Source organism: Felis catus, chromosome D1 (assembly GCF_018350175.1).
Source record: "Felis catus isolate Fca126 chromosome D1, F.catus_Fca126_mat1.0, whole genome shotgun sequence".
Lineage (NCBI taxonomy): Eukaryota > Metazoa > Chordata > Mammalia > Carnivora > Felidae > Felis > Felis catus.
The window spans coordinates 17,585,922-17,600,521 of record NC_058377.1 but is presented as its reverse complement, the minus strand read 5'-3'; the positions used below and the strand labels follow the sequence as shown (position 1 = coordinate 17,600,521).

Below are 14,600 nucleotides of genomic sequence, written 5' to 3'. Positions count from 1 at the left end.
GATGCCATCAAAGGTAATGATCACAGTGGCCATGTGTCAAGCACCGTGCTAAACATCATTGCAGTGAGCTCTCAACCCACGCTCTAAGTTGGGCATTAATTGCCCCCCCCCCCGTACAGAAATGACGAGGCTAAATTAACTTATCAGATCATACAAGTGGTGAGCAGCTAAGCTGTGATTTTTACCCTAGGTCTGTGTGATTCTAAATCCATACCCTTCAAAGGTCTTCTATTCCTGCCTCCTAAGGAGGCAAAGTGGCTGGTAGAAGGTCACGTACGAAACCGGAGGACAAGCAGATTCCCAAAGTCCCAGCTAATGTTCGGATTCTTTCTCCTTCAACTTAGTCTGCACCTAGCTCCCGCGGTCCCAGAGAGGAGGCTAGAAAGTGCTCGGTTTATCTCTAACGCCTTAACCTTCCTAACCCCCACCAGGGATCTGAACTCCATTTCTCCCCTGGCTCACCTCCTAGGGTCCCACGTAGCTCCTTCCCACTCCCAACACTGTTACCCTGAACTTGGTTGCGTCACTGGTGACAGAACACCCGTGCCAGCCTGCTAAGTGTGGTCTTCCCGCACTGGCACTCTCTTAGTTGTGGCCCCACACACCGGGGGCAGTACAACTGGCCCAGGTGAGCAGAGGTGGCTCCCGCCAGCCTGCTAACCAGGAAAGGGCCGCCCAACTTCTCCTGAATAGTGGCTTCTGGAGTCTGATTCTTGTCCAGGGAATAGGCTGCGCCTACCACTCTCCAGCTGAACTGATTTTAAAGCCTTGCTCCAGTTCTTCAGGTTGGAGGGAATTTTCTTCTCAACCGGGGAGAAAATGTGCCCCCTTCCGCAGACCCTCAGTAAAACATACTCAGCGGTTAAATCAGTTGAAAATTGAGTGGAACTGGCCCGTATTCTCCTAGCCCAGCTGTCCGTGCTCACAAAGCAAAATATAAAACCTACAGCTCCAATGCGTATTGCTACCCATGCGATAGGCAGTTTCGATATTAAATAGGGCGGCAGAAAAGCTTATGGTAAACATATCCTCCAGATGCCCCCGACAAGACCCCCAATTATCTTGTCCTCGACCCAAGCTTCTAGAATGGAACTAGACTGCACCTGAAGACTTGGGAAAAGAGTTTAGCTCTGGGGGACATTGATTCTCTTCCACTTCTAATTTCTATGTCTCTAATGATCCAGATGAAAGACTAATTGAGGTCTTGTTGGAAGGCTATTAAAGTTATTTGGTGGTGTTACAATTTATACTCATGTTTCTCTAAGTTCTTTTTAATTATATGGAGCTTTCAAAGCAAAGCTTGGACGGTGGAGTTAAAAGCAGAGTGCTACGAAACTTTCTTCTCAATTCTTTCCTGTCCTCTTTCTCTTCTTCACAAAGCAAAGTCATCTCCAGGCACCAAGCCTTTCTTTCTGGGTCTATTTACCACCCACATGCACATAATTTGGCCTCTTGGCTTGTTCCTTGCCTAGGCCTATTGAGAAATCTGGGGTTAAAAGGCCTTAATCCCCATCTACTAAAGGCAGGTCATGCTTTCTATCAGTCAGCAGCAGCTAGAAACACAGCCTGGTGCTTCTAAGGGTGTTGGAATGGCATATCAAAAGGTCAGTCTCGGGGCGCCTGGGTGGCTCAGTCGGTTAAGCGCCCGACTTTGGCTCAGGTCATGATCTCGCAGTTTGTGAGTTTGAGCCCCGCGTCGGGCTCTGAGCGGTCAGCACAGAGCCTGGAGCCTGCTTCCGATTCGGTGTCCCCCTCTCTCTCTCTGCCCCCTGCCCTCCTCACATCTGTCTCTGTCTCTCAAAAAGTGAATAAATGTTAAAAAAAAAATAACAATAATAAAATAAAATAAAATAAGTCAGTGTCTTCCCTAACTTTTCTGTTTCCATTTTGTTTTTGAGGATCTGGCCCTTTCCTAGACTAGTCCCAGAGATTGTGTTCCACCCTAGACCAACATCTAGTGTTGAAAGACTCCAGGGGCATATCCCATGTCTCTAAGGAATTCCTTCATTTCCTAAGACTCTCAGCTTTGGGGTCTGATTGGCCGAAAGACTGAGTGAGAAAAAAATACCGCATTGTTCGATGATTTTCAACAACTCTCTCCTGCCTGGGCTTTCTTGTTGCAGTCCCCAGAAGAGAAGACCCTTACCTGTCTCCACCTGGCTGAGGGCACTTCGAGCATCCGTGGAATCCGCTACATCCCCACTCATCTTGATATCTGCAGGGAAAACACAAGTGATTTTAATAACAGGTCACAATTTTTCTGGCTATGACATATGTGGCTTTAGCTAAACAGCAAAGATGAATGTGTAATTACAACAACCATCAGACTTTCAAATTCCTGATTCCCTGAACATACAACCATTAGAATATTCATGAGCTCAGGGCACAAATCCCCTCCTCCCAGGCTTGCCTCCTTTCCCTGGCCTTTCTTCCCCCTCCCCACAGCTACTGTGGGACCTCTCACCTTTTGCATCCTTCATGGCCACTTCCTTCAATCACCAGTCTCAGTTGGTAAAAATTTAACAAGGGGAGGGGTACAGCGAGGTGGGGGGTGGGGGAGAAGGCTTCCCATTTTCAACCCTCGTTTCCTTTGGGATTGGGGGGATTTATTTTATTTCATTTTTGTAAGTAGCGTCAGAAATATCTGTCTCTCCCTCACCCCTGCCCTGTCATAACCCTACCCTGGGGGTTAAGAGTACCCTTGAGCCAAGGCTTGCCTTTCTCACCTTTCTTGCCCAGCTCCTGCCCCTGTTCTCTATCTGGCTCTCGGAGGTCTGCCCACCGTCTGGGGATGAAATCCTAGCCCCTGTGTGGCCCCTCCGGAGATCCTCTCCTCTGGGAATCCTTACCTTCTTTCCTACTCCTTCAACGTGCTCAGTGAGAAAGGGATGGTGGGTGGGTCAGTGCCCCGCAGAGAGAGAATACCTACACCAGGCCTGATCTCAGCCCCCTAGTGCTGCTGGTCCGGCCTCTCTGCCCTGCTTCATTTCAATAAATTAAACATTTACCCTTAACAGACAGCTGCCACCACCTAAGAGGCCCCTAAGTCTCCTCCAGGATCAGCAGAGAGAAGCAAAGAGGCAACTTTGAACTAACTCACTCTTCTCAGCTCCTCTCCTTATTAAACCACCCAAATACTGAAGCCGTTAAAGACAGAAGAATATTTTATTCAAATCGTGTTGACCCCCCCCCCCCCCCACACACCACCCCCACCCTCTTCTCTGGGGCAGCACTTTAACTCTTTCAAACCAGATAAAGTCTTGGTGAGGCAATTTGCATACCCGGCTCCCCAGCCAATCCCAGTGAAGCAGGCAGTCTTAATTTGCATCAGGTAATCAGGCAGTTGGCAGTGTGGACCCCGGAGGTCTGGAGATGATCAGGATGAGGAAAAAGGGCGGACCTCTGCCCCAGGAAAAGCGGGGGAAAAAAACTACTTTTTTTTTTTTTTTTTTTTTTTTTTTTTTTTTAGGGCAATGATGTGTGTGGCTCTGGCAGAGATTTCCACTGTGGCCCCTGGGGGTGTAGTGACTATAGTGCAGGAGGGGTGACTGCCATGCCAAGCAAGACAGAGACGGAGTGGGGTGGGGGTGGGGGGCATGTGGTGGGGGGCAGATTCAGACAGAGGCTCTCCAACCCTTAGAACGACCCAGAAGCAGAGGCTGGAATAAGCAACTTTAGGAGCCACTGTGACTTGAGGAATATTTTGAGACCCGCAAAGCGATGACTCCCAGGTAAATGCTCGGAGCCCCACGCGGCCCTCTCTAGACAGCCACGCTGGCCTGCGCGGTCACAGACCCGGAGGGGAGACCCTGCACCCCTACCCACTGCACTACGTTTAGGAAGGCATTTCTTGAGCCTAATGTAAGTCCTTCCGGCTGCAGTTTGAAACTTTCTGTACGGTCTGTCGTGCGGGAATATGCAGAATAACTAGCGTGGGTCACCTGGATGCATCTGCAAAGGGCTTCAGCTGCGGCTCATCTTCTGCTCCAATAAAGAAGTGGGCTTTGCTTCGTTCCACCCCTGGAGCTGGGCATTACCAAACATAGATCTGCTCAGCTCACACTCCCCCATAGGGGTTCTTCAGGGGTGCCGAGGAAGAGGTCTGAGAGACTGCCCGGAAGGTAGGGGAGGGGGGCAAGCCTTCCCTTTCAGGAGTTTTTTTTTAACCTGCTTCCGTAGCACACGGAATTCAGAGCACTTGTTTTGGTGGCAGACAGACCTGGATTAAAATCCCAGTGCTATAGTTAACTAGCTGGGGGACCCCGGCTACCTATTTGAACCTCAGTTTTCTCAACTAAAAAAAAAGGGGGGGGGAATAATGCTCCTTCCTAGAGTTCTTTCGAGGAGCAAACCAAATGCTGAATGAAAACTGCCTGGCTCACGGGGCGCCTGGGTGGCGCAGTCGGTTAGGCGTCCGACTTCAGCCAGGTCACGATCTCGCGCTCCGTGAGTTCGAGCCCCGCGTCAGGCTCTGGGCTGATGGCTCGGAGCCTGGAGCCTGTTTCCGATTCTGTGTCTCCCTCTCTCTCTGCCCCTCCCCCGTTCACGCTCTGTCTCTCTCTGTCCCAAAAATAAATAAAAACGTGGAGAAAAAAAAAAATTAAAAAAAGAAAAAGAAAACTGCCTGGCTCAGTTCCTGGTGCAAAGTAAGCACGGGATAAATGAATGAACTAAACAGATACCTCAGCTTTATGTTAGCCCCCTTTTCCCATAACAAGAAATAGCTTTGGTTTTCTGTCTCGGTGCTACTGTAATTTGTCCTTTACCTGGAAAGCCTTAGGCGTCCTCCAAATGCTGACTTCACAGGGAAGGAGCTCATGGGGACAGTAAGAGTTTAAGAGGCAGTAAGGCTGGGATTGATGACCAGATTCTCAAATCAACCTGTTTCCAATTCCTGACATTTAAGCAGGGTAACTGTTGAGCTAAACCATAATTTCATGCCCGTAACCCAGACTCCCTTCTGACACCCTTTCCCTGCATCGCCTTTAAATATAGCCAAGAGTCATCTCACATATCCTTTAAATTAGCTTAAAAGGTAGTCCTAATCATGTCTAAAAATGACTTTTTTTTTCAACGTTTATTTATTTTGGGGACAGAGAGAGACAGAGCATGAACGGGGGAGGGGCAGAGAGAGAGGGAGACACAGAATCGGAAACAGGCTCCAGGCTCCGAGCCATCAGCCCAGAGCCCGACGCGGGGCTCGAACTCACGGACCGCGAGATCGTGACCTGGCTGAAGTCGGACACTTAACCGACTGCGCCACCCAGGCGCCCCTAAAAATGACTTTTGAAGGAGGCAAAGGGCCGTACTCTGCCAGGACATCTTCTCGTTTGATGTACCCACACGGGAGCGACATGGTGACCCTTTGGGATTGGACAGGGATTGGAGCCTGAATGGAGGGGCAGACTGAGATGATCTACAGAAGCCCTTCAGAAGTCCCACAGGATGCTAAGATACTGAGAACCAGTTCTTGTGGGTAGGAGGCTGATGGGTGGGACGAGCTCTTGGGTCTCAGCCTAAAAATGGGCCAACACCGAAACTCCCCAAGCCACCATAGCCGAATGCCTGTCTGACAGCACTAGCCGGGGGTTGAGCGAGAGAGGTGTGGGGTGGGGCTAGCCTTCCCGGCTGTTCTTATCTCTGCAGGCAGGCGACTGAGTAGGCTCCTGGCCATCACTCCCTTCCCTGGGGAGGCTCGGCTGCTCTGTACGTGGATCCGTGTGGATCCCAGTTACCAGACACAAGACCCTCATCTGCCTCACCGGCACCACCACACCCTGAAGCTGGGGCAAGACGTCGGCCTTGCCCTCCCTGTGCCTTGGCATGACCTATGAGCGGCCCCTCTTCACACATCTGTGAATCGGGGTGTGCACGTGAGCCTGAAGGAGCCAAGTCCAAGGGACGGTATTTCTCCCAGGCTACAGGCCGAGTGTCCATAGTGTCCTGAACCCCCAGTTCCAGGCTATGCCGGGAAAGCCGAGAGCCCACCCTTCTGTCTTCTACTGTCCATATCCATCTCTGTGAAGGAGGTCCCTCCTGACTTCTTCCTCACACACTCGCTGACGGGGGCACATCTACCAGAGGGAAAGCAGGGGGCCCACCCGTCCTACTTCTGAACTACTCATGGCTCGAACTCTTTTCCTGGAGTAGACTTCTCTCACTTCCTCTTCAAGAGAAAGCCACTTCCCCTCACAGTGAGATCTTCCAAATCCAAACGGTATTCCCGAGCTGTAACGGGTATCAGCCTGTGAGACTTACCCCAAACCTGACAGGAAACAGCTCGCAGTGAGGAGACAGAGAAAGAGACGCCCCGGGGCCAACCCGGTGTCCCCCCTCCATTCCCACTGTTTTCCTCTGTGTCTTCTATCCCTCCCCAGCTGTCTGCCTGACTCTTATCTACCCCTCTGCCTGTTTTTGACCCAGGAGTGGGAGGACCCCCCTTGGCTGGGGTGTCCCCAGCTCTGGTGACCTCATGCCTGCTCAAGCGTTCGTGTTCCTGGAGAGAGATGGCTCTAGAAAGTACAAAGAGCTGAGACCCAGGCCGACCCGAATCATGGCTTACACCTGGGTCACAGGAGTGGCAAGCTGGGCCGGGTCGGGGGCCACATTGCCCGTGGACCTGAATGCGGGACCCTACTTTTTATGCTCTTGTTCTCCCCCTTTCCCCACTCAAATTGCTCCAGTAAATCAATTGAGGAGGAGTCTCTGAGGGCCCAGGACTGGAAATTCTCAGGGGAAGCGCTGGATGTGAAGAAGCAGCAGGACACAGAATTACTGGGAGGGAATAAAATAAAACTCGGGAGAGACCAAATTTCCACCCAGAGGATCCTGAACCGAGAGACCCTAGAGAGGGACCCTCCCTCACAGACCCTGTGGCAGAGCCCACACTGAAAGGCCCCACAAGGCTGACCTCAGACTGAAAAGCCCAAGAAGACCCAGCCAGGAGAGCCCTCGAACGGAGACCCAGTCGGAGAGATCCACAGGAAGTCCCAAACTGAGAGATCCCTTTGGGGTGCCACTAAAGGGGAACCAGATACCGCTGAGTGGCCAAGACTGAGAAAGCTCACAGGGCAGTGCAGACAGACTAAAGAAGTGGGTTGGGGAGGGGTAAGTGTGGACAGGTGGATCAGGTAACCCACCCATGGTAGATGGGGACCCCACCTTGGGTTTAGCTCAATCTCCCCTTTTGTGTTTGGAACCCCTGCCTCCAGGAGGTGAGTGAGGGAAGGGTCAGCCTGGAGCTTCCTCCAAGGCCAAGGTGTGGGGGGGCTTGGCCCTCTCCCGGTCAGCCACACAGCTCTCCTCTCTCCGCCAGATCCCTGCTGGGTCCTAGCTGTCCCACTTCCTCGCCCTTCCCCCAGAGCAGGAACCTCCGGGAGACAATGAGGTGGAAAACCCCTAGGAAGTCTCTGATCTTGGCCCTACAGAACTTCCGGCTGAGGGCCCACCTTTCTGAGGTCTTGCTCCCATTCCAGCCTGAGGCTTCTTGGTAGGAAGTAAAGCGGGGAGGACAGAGGATCTGCCCCCCAGGGGTCCCCAGCTCCACGTTCCGTGCCACGGGGTCTGGAAACTGACTTCCTCCAGATATTGGATGAAACCCAGTTGGATGCTTCTTTTGGCCTCACCTGGCCCTTCCTGACATGTCCTAGCACCTGGGGATCCACTCGGAGTCCATATCTCTCCGGCAGCCTGCCTTTTTCATTCAGCCCCGCCAAGACCAAGTCTGGGGAACTGCGGACCCTGGGTCTCCTCACGTACCTGCTCCTCACGTACCAGGAAGGGCCAAAGCCTCCCGACTGCTCTGCTCCTTGGGGGTAGGTCAGGAAATGTACCTGTCCTCACTCTTCCTCTCTACTCCTCCAGAAAGGAGGAGTGGTACAAAATTCCCATCAGCAGGCCGGAAAGCCTAAGTCAAGGTCATGTGGTGCTGCCCTCTCTGAGAGGCAAATCGGCGACTTGAAATGACCAAATCAGGTTTGGCCTTCTTCACCTTGAGTCTGGTCTTCCACTCAAACCCTCCGACCTCCAGAGAGCCCACCCCAACGCCAAGCCGAGCGGCTCAGGATGAAGCAGCTCCTGCCCTAGCCTGTCTGTGGAAGGATGGAGCAGCAGGGTGAACGGAGGGGCCCTGCCTCACGCCATGCCCCCATGCCATACACGCAGGGGAAACTGACTCCCGAAGAAGCATCTGCACCTCCTAGGTTCCCTGCCCGGAGCAAAGGGGGACTTGGAAGCACCCATCCAACAGGTCCGTGTGGCTGGCTGCTCTTCCTCCGGGGTGCCGCAGAGCTCCTAACCAGCCCCTGCACCCAGATTCCCCAGCACCACCATGCACTGGGCCTACAGTACTGCCAAGAGCCACAGAGCGAGTGGGTGGGCACGCCTTCACACATGGGGTCTGCTCCACCTCCTGCCCCCACACCCCTGAGGACAGCAGACTCACCTCTGATACACAGGGACACAGGCTTCCACAAGCCCTAATCGATACATGTGTGGCATGGCACCCGTCCCAGGTGTGCCTCTGTAAGTGCCAGGCCCCCCTCACCTCTCCTAGCGACCCCCCTCCCCACCCCAGACCTTCCAAATGCCCACTTTGCCTCCACTTCCCATAAACGCCCGAGACACAAAACACGTAACGTGTGGATACAAGTACTTTCCTCACTTACGCACTCCCAGGCCCACACCCCTGGCTGACTGAGTGAGCCATCCTTCTGCAATCAGTGAGCAGGGCAACTTCAGCCAGACTGTAACAGCTCAGCACACACAAGTCCCACACATCTGCCAGTCTCCAGACTGGAGGCCTCAGAAGCCCTCCCGGCCCTTACCTCCCCCCCCCCCCCGCCGCCCATTCCCCACCTCTCTACTTTTCCAGGGGCTCCCGCACCCCACCCCACCTCCCCAACCCCTCCAAATACCCGCACCGGCCCCTGGCTGACCCGCTATCCACACTGCCCTCTCCTGGCCGCTGGGGAGTAAGACCCCCGAGAACGGTGCCCCTCTCCTTCGCCCCCGCTGCCCTTGGCGGACACCTGTCAGCGCTCACTCCCTCCGCCCCTCACCTGGGTGCATGGGTTCCAGATTCACCATCCTGCCCCAGGCGGGGCCAAAGCCAGCGCCCCCCCAGGCCCCTCGCGTCTGCCCCGGCCGGGCCCACTGGGAAGCCAGGGTCTCCTTCCTCCCGCCCCCGGCCGCCGCCGCGGTGGAAGCCGCTGCCGGGGCCGTCGCCGCCGCTGTCGCGCGCTCCGCTGCTCCCGCCCGGGCAGCGCTCGACACGGCCGGGATCGCCACACGCCCCAGGTGAGCACGCGGCGCGGCGCGGGGCGGGGGCCGCCGGCCACGCCCCCCCTGGCAGGGCCCCCGCGCCTGGCCCCGGGCCCATGCAAACCGGTGATTTGCATCCGAGGAGCCGGGGGGCCCGGGGGAGGCGGCCGGGGGCTGCTGGCGGGGCGGGTCCCGACCCTGCGGAACACCTGTCTGCCCTAACCCGGCCTGGCAGCCTCTCCCTACCGCGCCCGCAGAGACCCAGACTCCTGGTCCCGCTGGCCCTTTTTAGGAACCCCCGAGGGATTGTCCGGCCGGGGCCGGAGCTGGAGCTTCCGTCTGGACGCACTCCCCAAGGGTAAGGCTGCAAGGAGTCGAGAGCCTTTAGAAAAGCCGTGGGGGACGTTCTGGAAAGAAGCTGGCTTTGGACTCCTCTCAAGCGCTCACCAGCTGTGCGACAAGAGACCGGGCTCTTTCCCTTCCTGCACTCGTTTCACTCATCTGTAACCCCCCCCCGAGGGTGCCTATCAGAGCTCGCAGCTATCTGGTTGGAGTTTCACAGGTGGCCGAGCGCACCTAGCCCCCAGTACATCCTCACGACATCCTGGGAGCTAGATGGGGCCCAGCTTCTTAGTCCGTTTTCCGGCGCAGACACCGCCCCTTGCCTGCCCTCCAGGTCCGCGGTGGTCGTGAGGTTCTCGAAGAAGATGATGAGACAATTATTTACCGGCGCCAGGGGTATGGGGACAGCCACCTGCCTCATCTACAGAGCTGGGAAGTGACTTGTCAAAGGCATACACATCCCTAGTGATGGAGCCTGGCTCAGTCAGGTCTCTGGACTCCCATTCCAATGCTCTTTGTGAGCACCCATCATGGACTTACCATCTGAGGTCCCCCCATATTTATCCTCCGTTCTTTAGGCCCCAGGAGGTGGCACCAAGGCCCAGGAACCATGTGCCTATAAACCTAGAAAGCCACGAGCACAGGACCTTGCCTTCCTTTCCAGACTGGTGTCCCTACCAACCTACCTTGACCCTAGTCTCAAGGACGATTTCCTGCTCGCAGAACACGCCCAGAGCTTTTCTGCCTCTCTGCCTTGTTTAAGGTGTTCTTTCCAGATGGTATGTTACCCACCACCAACCCCAATGATCCCTATTACAATATCCAGCATTTATTGAGCTTTGACTAGGTGCCAGGCCCTGAGCTAACCAACACTTTAAAGGCCTCCAATCTTGTCTCGTCCTCATAACAGCTCATAAATGGGGCTGTTATTATTTCCATTTAGCAGGTGGGTAAAGTGAGGCTGAGAGAGTAGAACCTGCCCAGTGTTGCACAGCCAGTAAGCATCAGGGCTCCTGTTCTGAGCACTGTATGCTACGCCCTCTGCACAGTTCAAATGCCGCCTCCTTTTTCTGATGGTGGAAGTGATCTGATCTTTTAGTAAATTAGCATAACGCTTCAATGTTCTTCATAGCCCTTGCGGCGGGTTCTGGGGGGCTTTTCCTATCCTACCTCCCGGTTGTTAACTGACCGGCTGCCCCCACGGCACTGAGCACAGCGCCCGTTACACACAGGCTTCGGGGAGAGCCCAGTGGCTGCCACAGTGGCCCCGGAGAAACAGGAGGTCCCAATTAGTGCCTGTTGAGGTTCTCACAAACCACCCTCCCCCAGTCACATCGTCTTCTCTTCTTCCCACCCTTGGTAAGAGGGAAGAGGACCGTCTTCCTGTTTTCTCTGGCTGGGGTAAGAGATCGGTACAGGCTTCTTGGAGGCCTCCTGAGCCCAGGGACCGCCCCCTTAGGACACCTCTAACCTGTCCCTTCCTTCCCTTCTCCCTCCTTTCCCGTCCCCCTCTCCACCTCAGGTGTGGCTCCTTCACCTGATGGCCACTTCTCATCTACAACAGTTTTTCACCTGCCATCATGCTAGAAAAATGCCTGCACATGGTTTATATCCCCCCCACCCCGTGGGCCTGAGATTTCCATTTGTCAGTTTGCATAGCATTTGTGTGGCTGGGCGCACGGCGGGTCTGATTCTCTGACCACCGCGTCTGGGACCTGTTTCTCTTTTCCTGTGCGGTTACCTTTCTTTTCTGGGCTTTGGTGTTCCAGAAGCCAGAGGGGGCATGTGTCTAATGATTTCTGAGGGCCTTCTAGCTCCAGCAGGCCAGGATTCTGGGGCCCTGGGGTTGAGATGGGGGTGGAGCTCTTGGGGACGGGGCCCACTGGGGCAGAGGCGGGACCTTGGAGGTTCGCAGTTGGAAGCACAGCTTGGGATTGCAGACCTGGAGTGGGAGGAAGGGAGGAGGAGACCTGGGGAGAGGGTGACAGACATTACCTCACCTTCATTCATTCAATAAATATTGACCGAGTGCTTCCTATCTGCCAGGAAAGGTGTGACATGCTAGGCATGTCCTTTCTTATTTACCAAGTACAGCTTCAGAAGGAAGATACGATTTTTAGGCTCCTTTTATAGATGAGGTTCAGGGAGGCTAATGCAGCTAGTAGATGGCTAGTAGAGTTAGGATTTAGAACGGATCTGCCTGACTGCAGTGCTGGCGCTTTTAGTCCTACCCTCCAATGTCTGTGCAAGTCTCCCCTCCTCTTAGATCCTGTCACTTGAGGTGGAAGGAGTCTCGATTCTCATGCATATGAGGAAGCCAGGTCCACCGGGGGAAGGACTTGCTCAAGGTCACACAGCAAGTGGGCAAGTCAGCACAGCAGAGACCCTTCCATTCTCCCTGTTCCTCCTTCATGTGGTCTTCCTGGGTCTTAGAAGGTTGGGTGGGTTTGGGGCATGAGAGTAGGGGGCAAAGGCCAGAGTTGGACAATCTCTATTCCTTCCCTCTCTGACTTGCTTGATGATCGTTTCAATTAGATGAGCTGAATGGGAATGCAGAAAGAAAACAAAACGAAACAAACAAACAAAAAACCGTGTCCCTCCCTCTTTTCCCAGAACTCAGAGTCTCCACGAAACCAACTTTTTGGGTTCTGGGCAGATGGGAGATGACGGGGAAGGTGCCAACCGCCTGGGCCTAATACTCCACGGCTCTGTTTGGCCTGGGAGAGGAAAACCTGTGGGGAAGGGAAGAGGGATGGGAGGTTGCCTGGAGGTTAGAAAGGAACAGAGCAAAGAAAGGGAAAAAGAAGCAAGGGCAGGAAATTTCATTGCCTTTGGACATCAAAAGAGTCGTATGCAAATGAGATGCAAATTAAACACAAATGAGCACTCCCGGCTTCCCTTACCTCCCCCCTCTTTCTCAATAGCTGGAGGGCTTTTTCAGCGACAGGCCAAAACCTGAGTCCAGCATACTGTAGTTCCCAAACTCTGATCAACTCTGACCCCACCCCAGATCCTCCTGGTCTTCCCGAGGTGACATCTGATCCCCTCGGCTGCACCTCTGGGAAGTCACACCAGCTCCCTAGGCCCCATTTCTACTGGAGCATGCCCTCAGCCTCTTGTGCTTCAAGGACAGAAAGGGGAGTCCAGCCTCCCCTTTCAGACCCATTGCTGGAGGTGCCGTCACCCGTGTAGAGAAGGTGCCTGGGGGAGGGAGGTGGGCCCCCCGCCCCTGTGCTCCACCTCAGCCAAGAGAAGTGGCCTTTTTTTGGCTGTGGGCCCTGTTGCTCCCTCTCATTTCCTGTCATGTCAGCTGGATTGAGTTGTCAGGGCTGGGAGAAGGGTGGAGAGCGAGGCGTCCTGGAAGGCCACCAAACAACAAGTCCCTTCTAGCTCCTTCTGTCTGCCAGATGGGCTGTAGGGCCCAGAGCGTGGGGGTGCAGGGTGGGGGTCAGCTCCCTGCCTTGGGGCAACCACAGGGAATGGATCCAAGTTCAGGCTTCCCCCAAGAGCAGATGGAAAGAGCGGAGAGGCCAGGAAGAACTTGCAGGCCTCTTTGAAAATCACACCTCCGAGGCAACCTGATGGCACCGTTGCCAAGAATGGGGGTGGAGGGGGTAAGGCGACAGAGTGAAAGAGGTGCTCTGGGAACCGGGATAAAGCAGAGTGGGCCAGAGAGGACACGGGAGTCAGGACACCGACCTGTTCCCTGCCTCTGATATTCCTAATGCAGATTCGCCAGCCCTGGACACCCGCTTCACCCTGTACCCAGCCTTGGCTCACCTCTAGAGGGAGCACACACAAGCCCAGGGCCCACGTTGCACTTGAAGGTTCTGAAAAACAGACAATTATAACATGGATTTGGTTTGAAAACAAAACTCGGCCTTCTTTTCGATCTTGGGGACCACACTGGGCCTGGGTCTGGCCACTCTGATCACACCTTCAAAAGAACCCTGCCTCAGTCCTTTCCTGCCTCAGTTCTTTCCTGACTCAGAGCAGGTAAGCCTCCGGGTCCACCTGCGCGCTCAGGGCAAGTCTAAGGCCAGCGCGCCCTCTTGTGGTGATGGGGGGGGGTGCGTGTGACTTTAACCTGAGCCCCGCTACCACCAAGACTGGAGAGATCTCCCCGCGGTCCAGAGGAGAGTGCCCATCCGTGGATGGGGCAATTTCAGGTGAATTGCCCCCATTCCAGACAAGGTGGAGATACTGAATTTGGTTTCAGCGTGATGTTGGGGCTTTGGTCCGTGCTCGCCACCAAAGGCCGGACTTTCCCGTGGAACCCCAGTTGGAGTCAGCCGGCCTTAGCCCAATCAGTTTTAGTGACGGGAGTCCCTGGTCTTGTCGAGTGGCCGTCCTGTTTCTGGGCAGCTCTGCTGGCTAAAATGTCCTACCTCCCATACTGCCCTCTGGAGCTGCTGAGCTATGTGTAATCCTAAGCCCCAACGCATAGAAGGTCAGTGGCCATTCGCCCATTCATCCGTTCAGAGTACGTATTGAGTACACACTGGAGCTGTGGGTTAAGCTAGGAGCTGGAAATGTAATGGAGACCAGACACTGTCCCCGTCCTCAGGAAGCTCAGCCTGGTGATGCGTGTGGAGCAGGAACAGGCAAGTCCCTCCTACCGGGGCACATGCTCCCACAGAAAAATGGAGGGTGCGACGGGGGTCTGCTGCAGGGCGTGACCTACCGGACTCTGGGGGCTGGGCACCAAGAAAAGCTTCTTGGAGGAACAGAGATCGGAGCTGGGACCTTCAGCAAAGAGGAAGGAAGTGGGAACAGGAGGAAGCAGTACACGGAGAGGAAACAGTAGCATTCCCCAGGAGGGTGCATGGGACGTTGGAGTCCCCAGGAGGGTGCATGGGACGTTGGAGTCCCTCAAGCAGGGTAGGCTGGCCAGATCACAGAGCACAAGAGGTAGAGAAACACAAGGGAGGGGGGCACCTGGGTGGCTCAGTTGGTTGACCGTTGGACACCTGCTCCGGTCATGATCTTGCAGGTCA

General features: G+C 54.8%; 1 protein-coding gene across 2 annotated transcripts in view; it reads right to left on the bottom strand.

The window, feature by feature from the left end:
• The window catches only part of POU2F3 (POU class 2 homeobox 3), a 79,629-nt gene extending 70,442 nt beyond the window's left edge, over positions 1-9,187 (bottom strand). The window contains exons 1-2 of one of the 2 annotated variants that reach the window (XM_019811427.3): positions 9,060-9,187; positions 2,147-2,215 (exon numbers count right to left, since the gene is read on the bottom strand). In XM_019811427.3, coding sequence (XP_019666986.3) covers positions 2,147-2,215; positions 9,060-9,087 — 97 coding nt within the window. In that variant the 5' untranslated portion in view covers positions 9,088-9,187. Of the gene's footprint in view, positions 1-2,146; positions 2,216-9,059 lie in introns of those variants that run through there. The other variant, XM_045038425.1, reaches the window with a different exon arrangement.
• Positions 9,188-14,600: the final 5,413 nt, after the last annotated feature.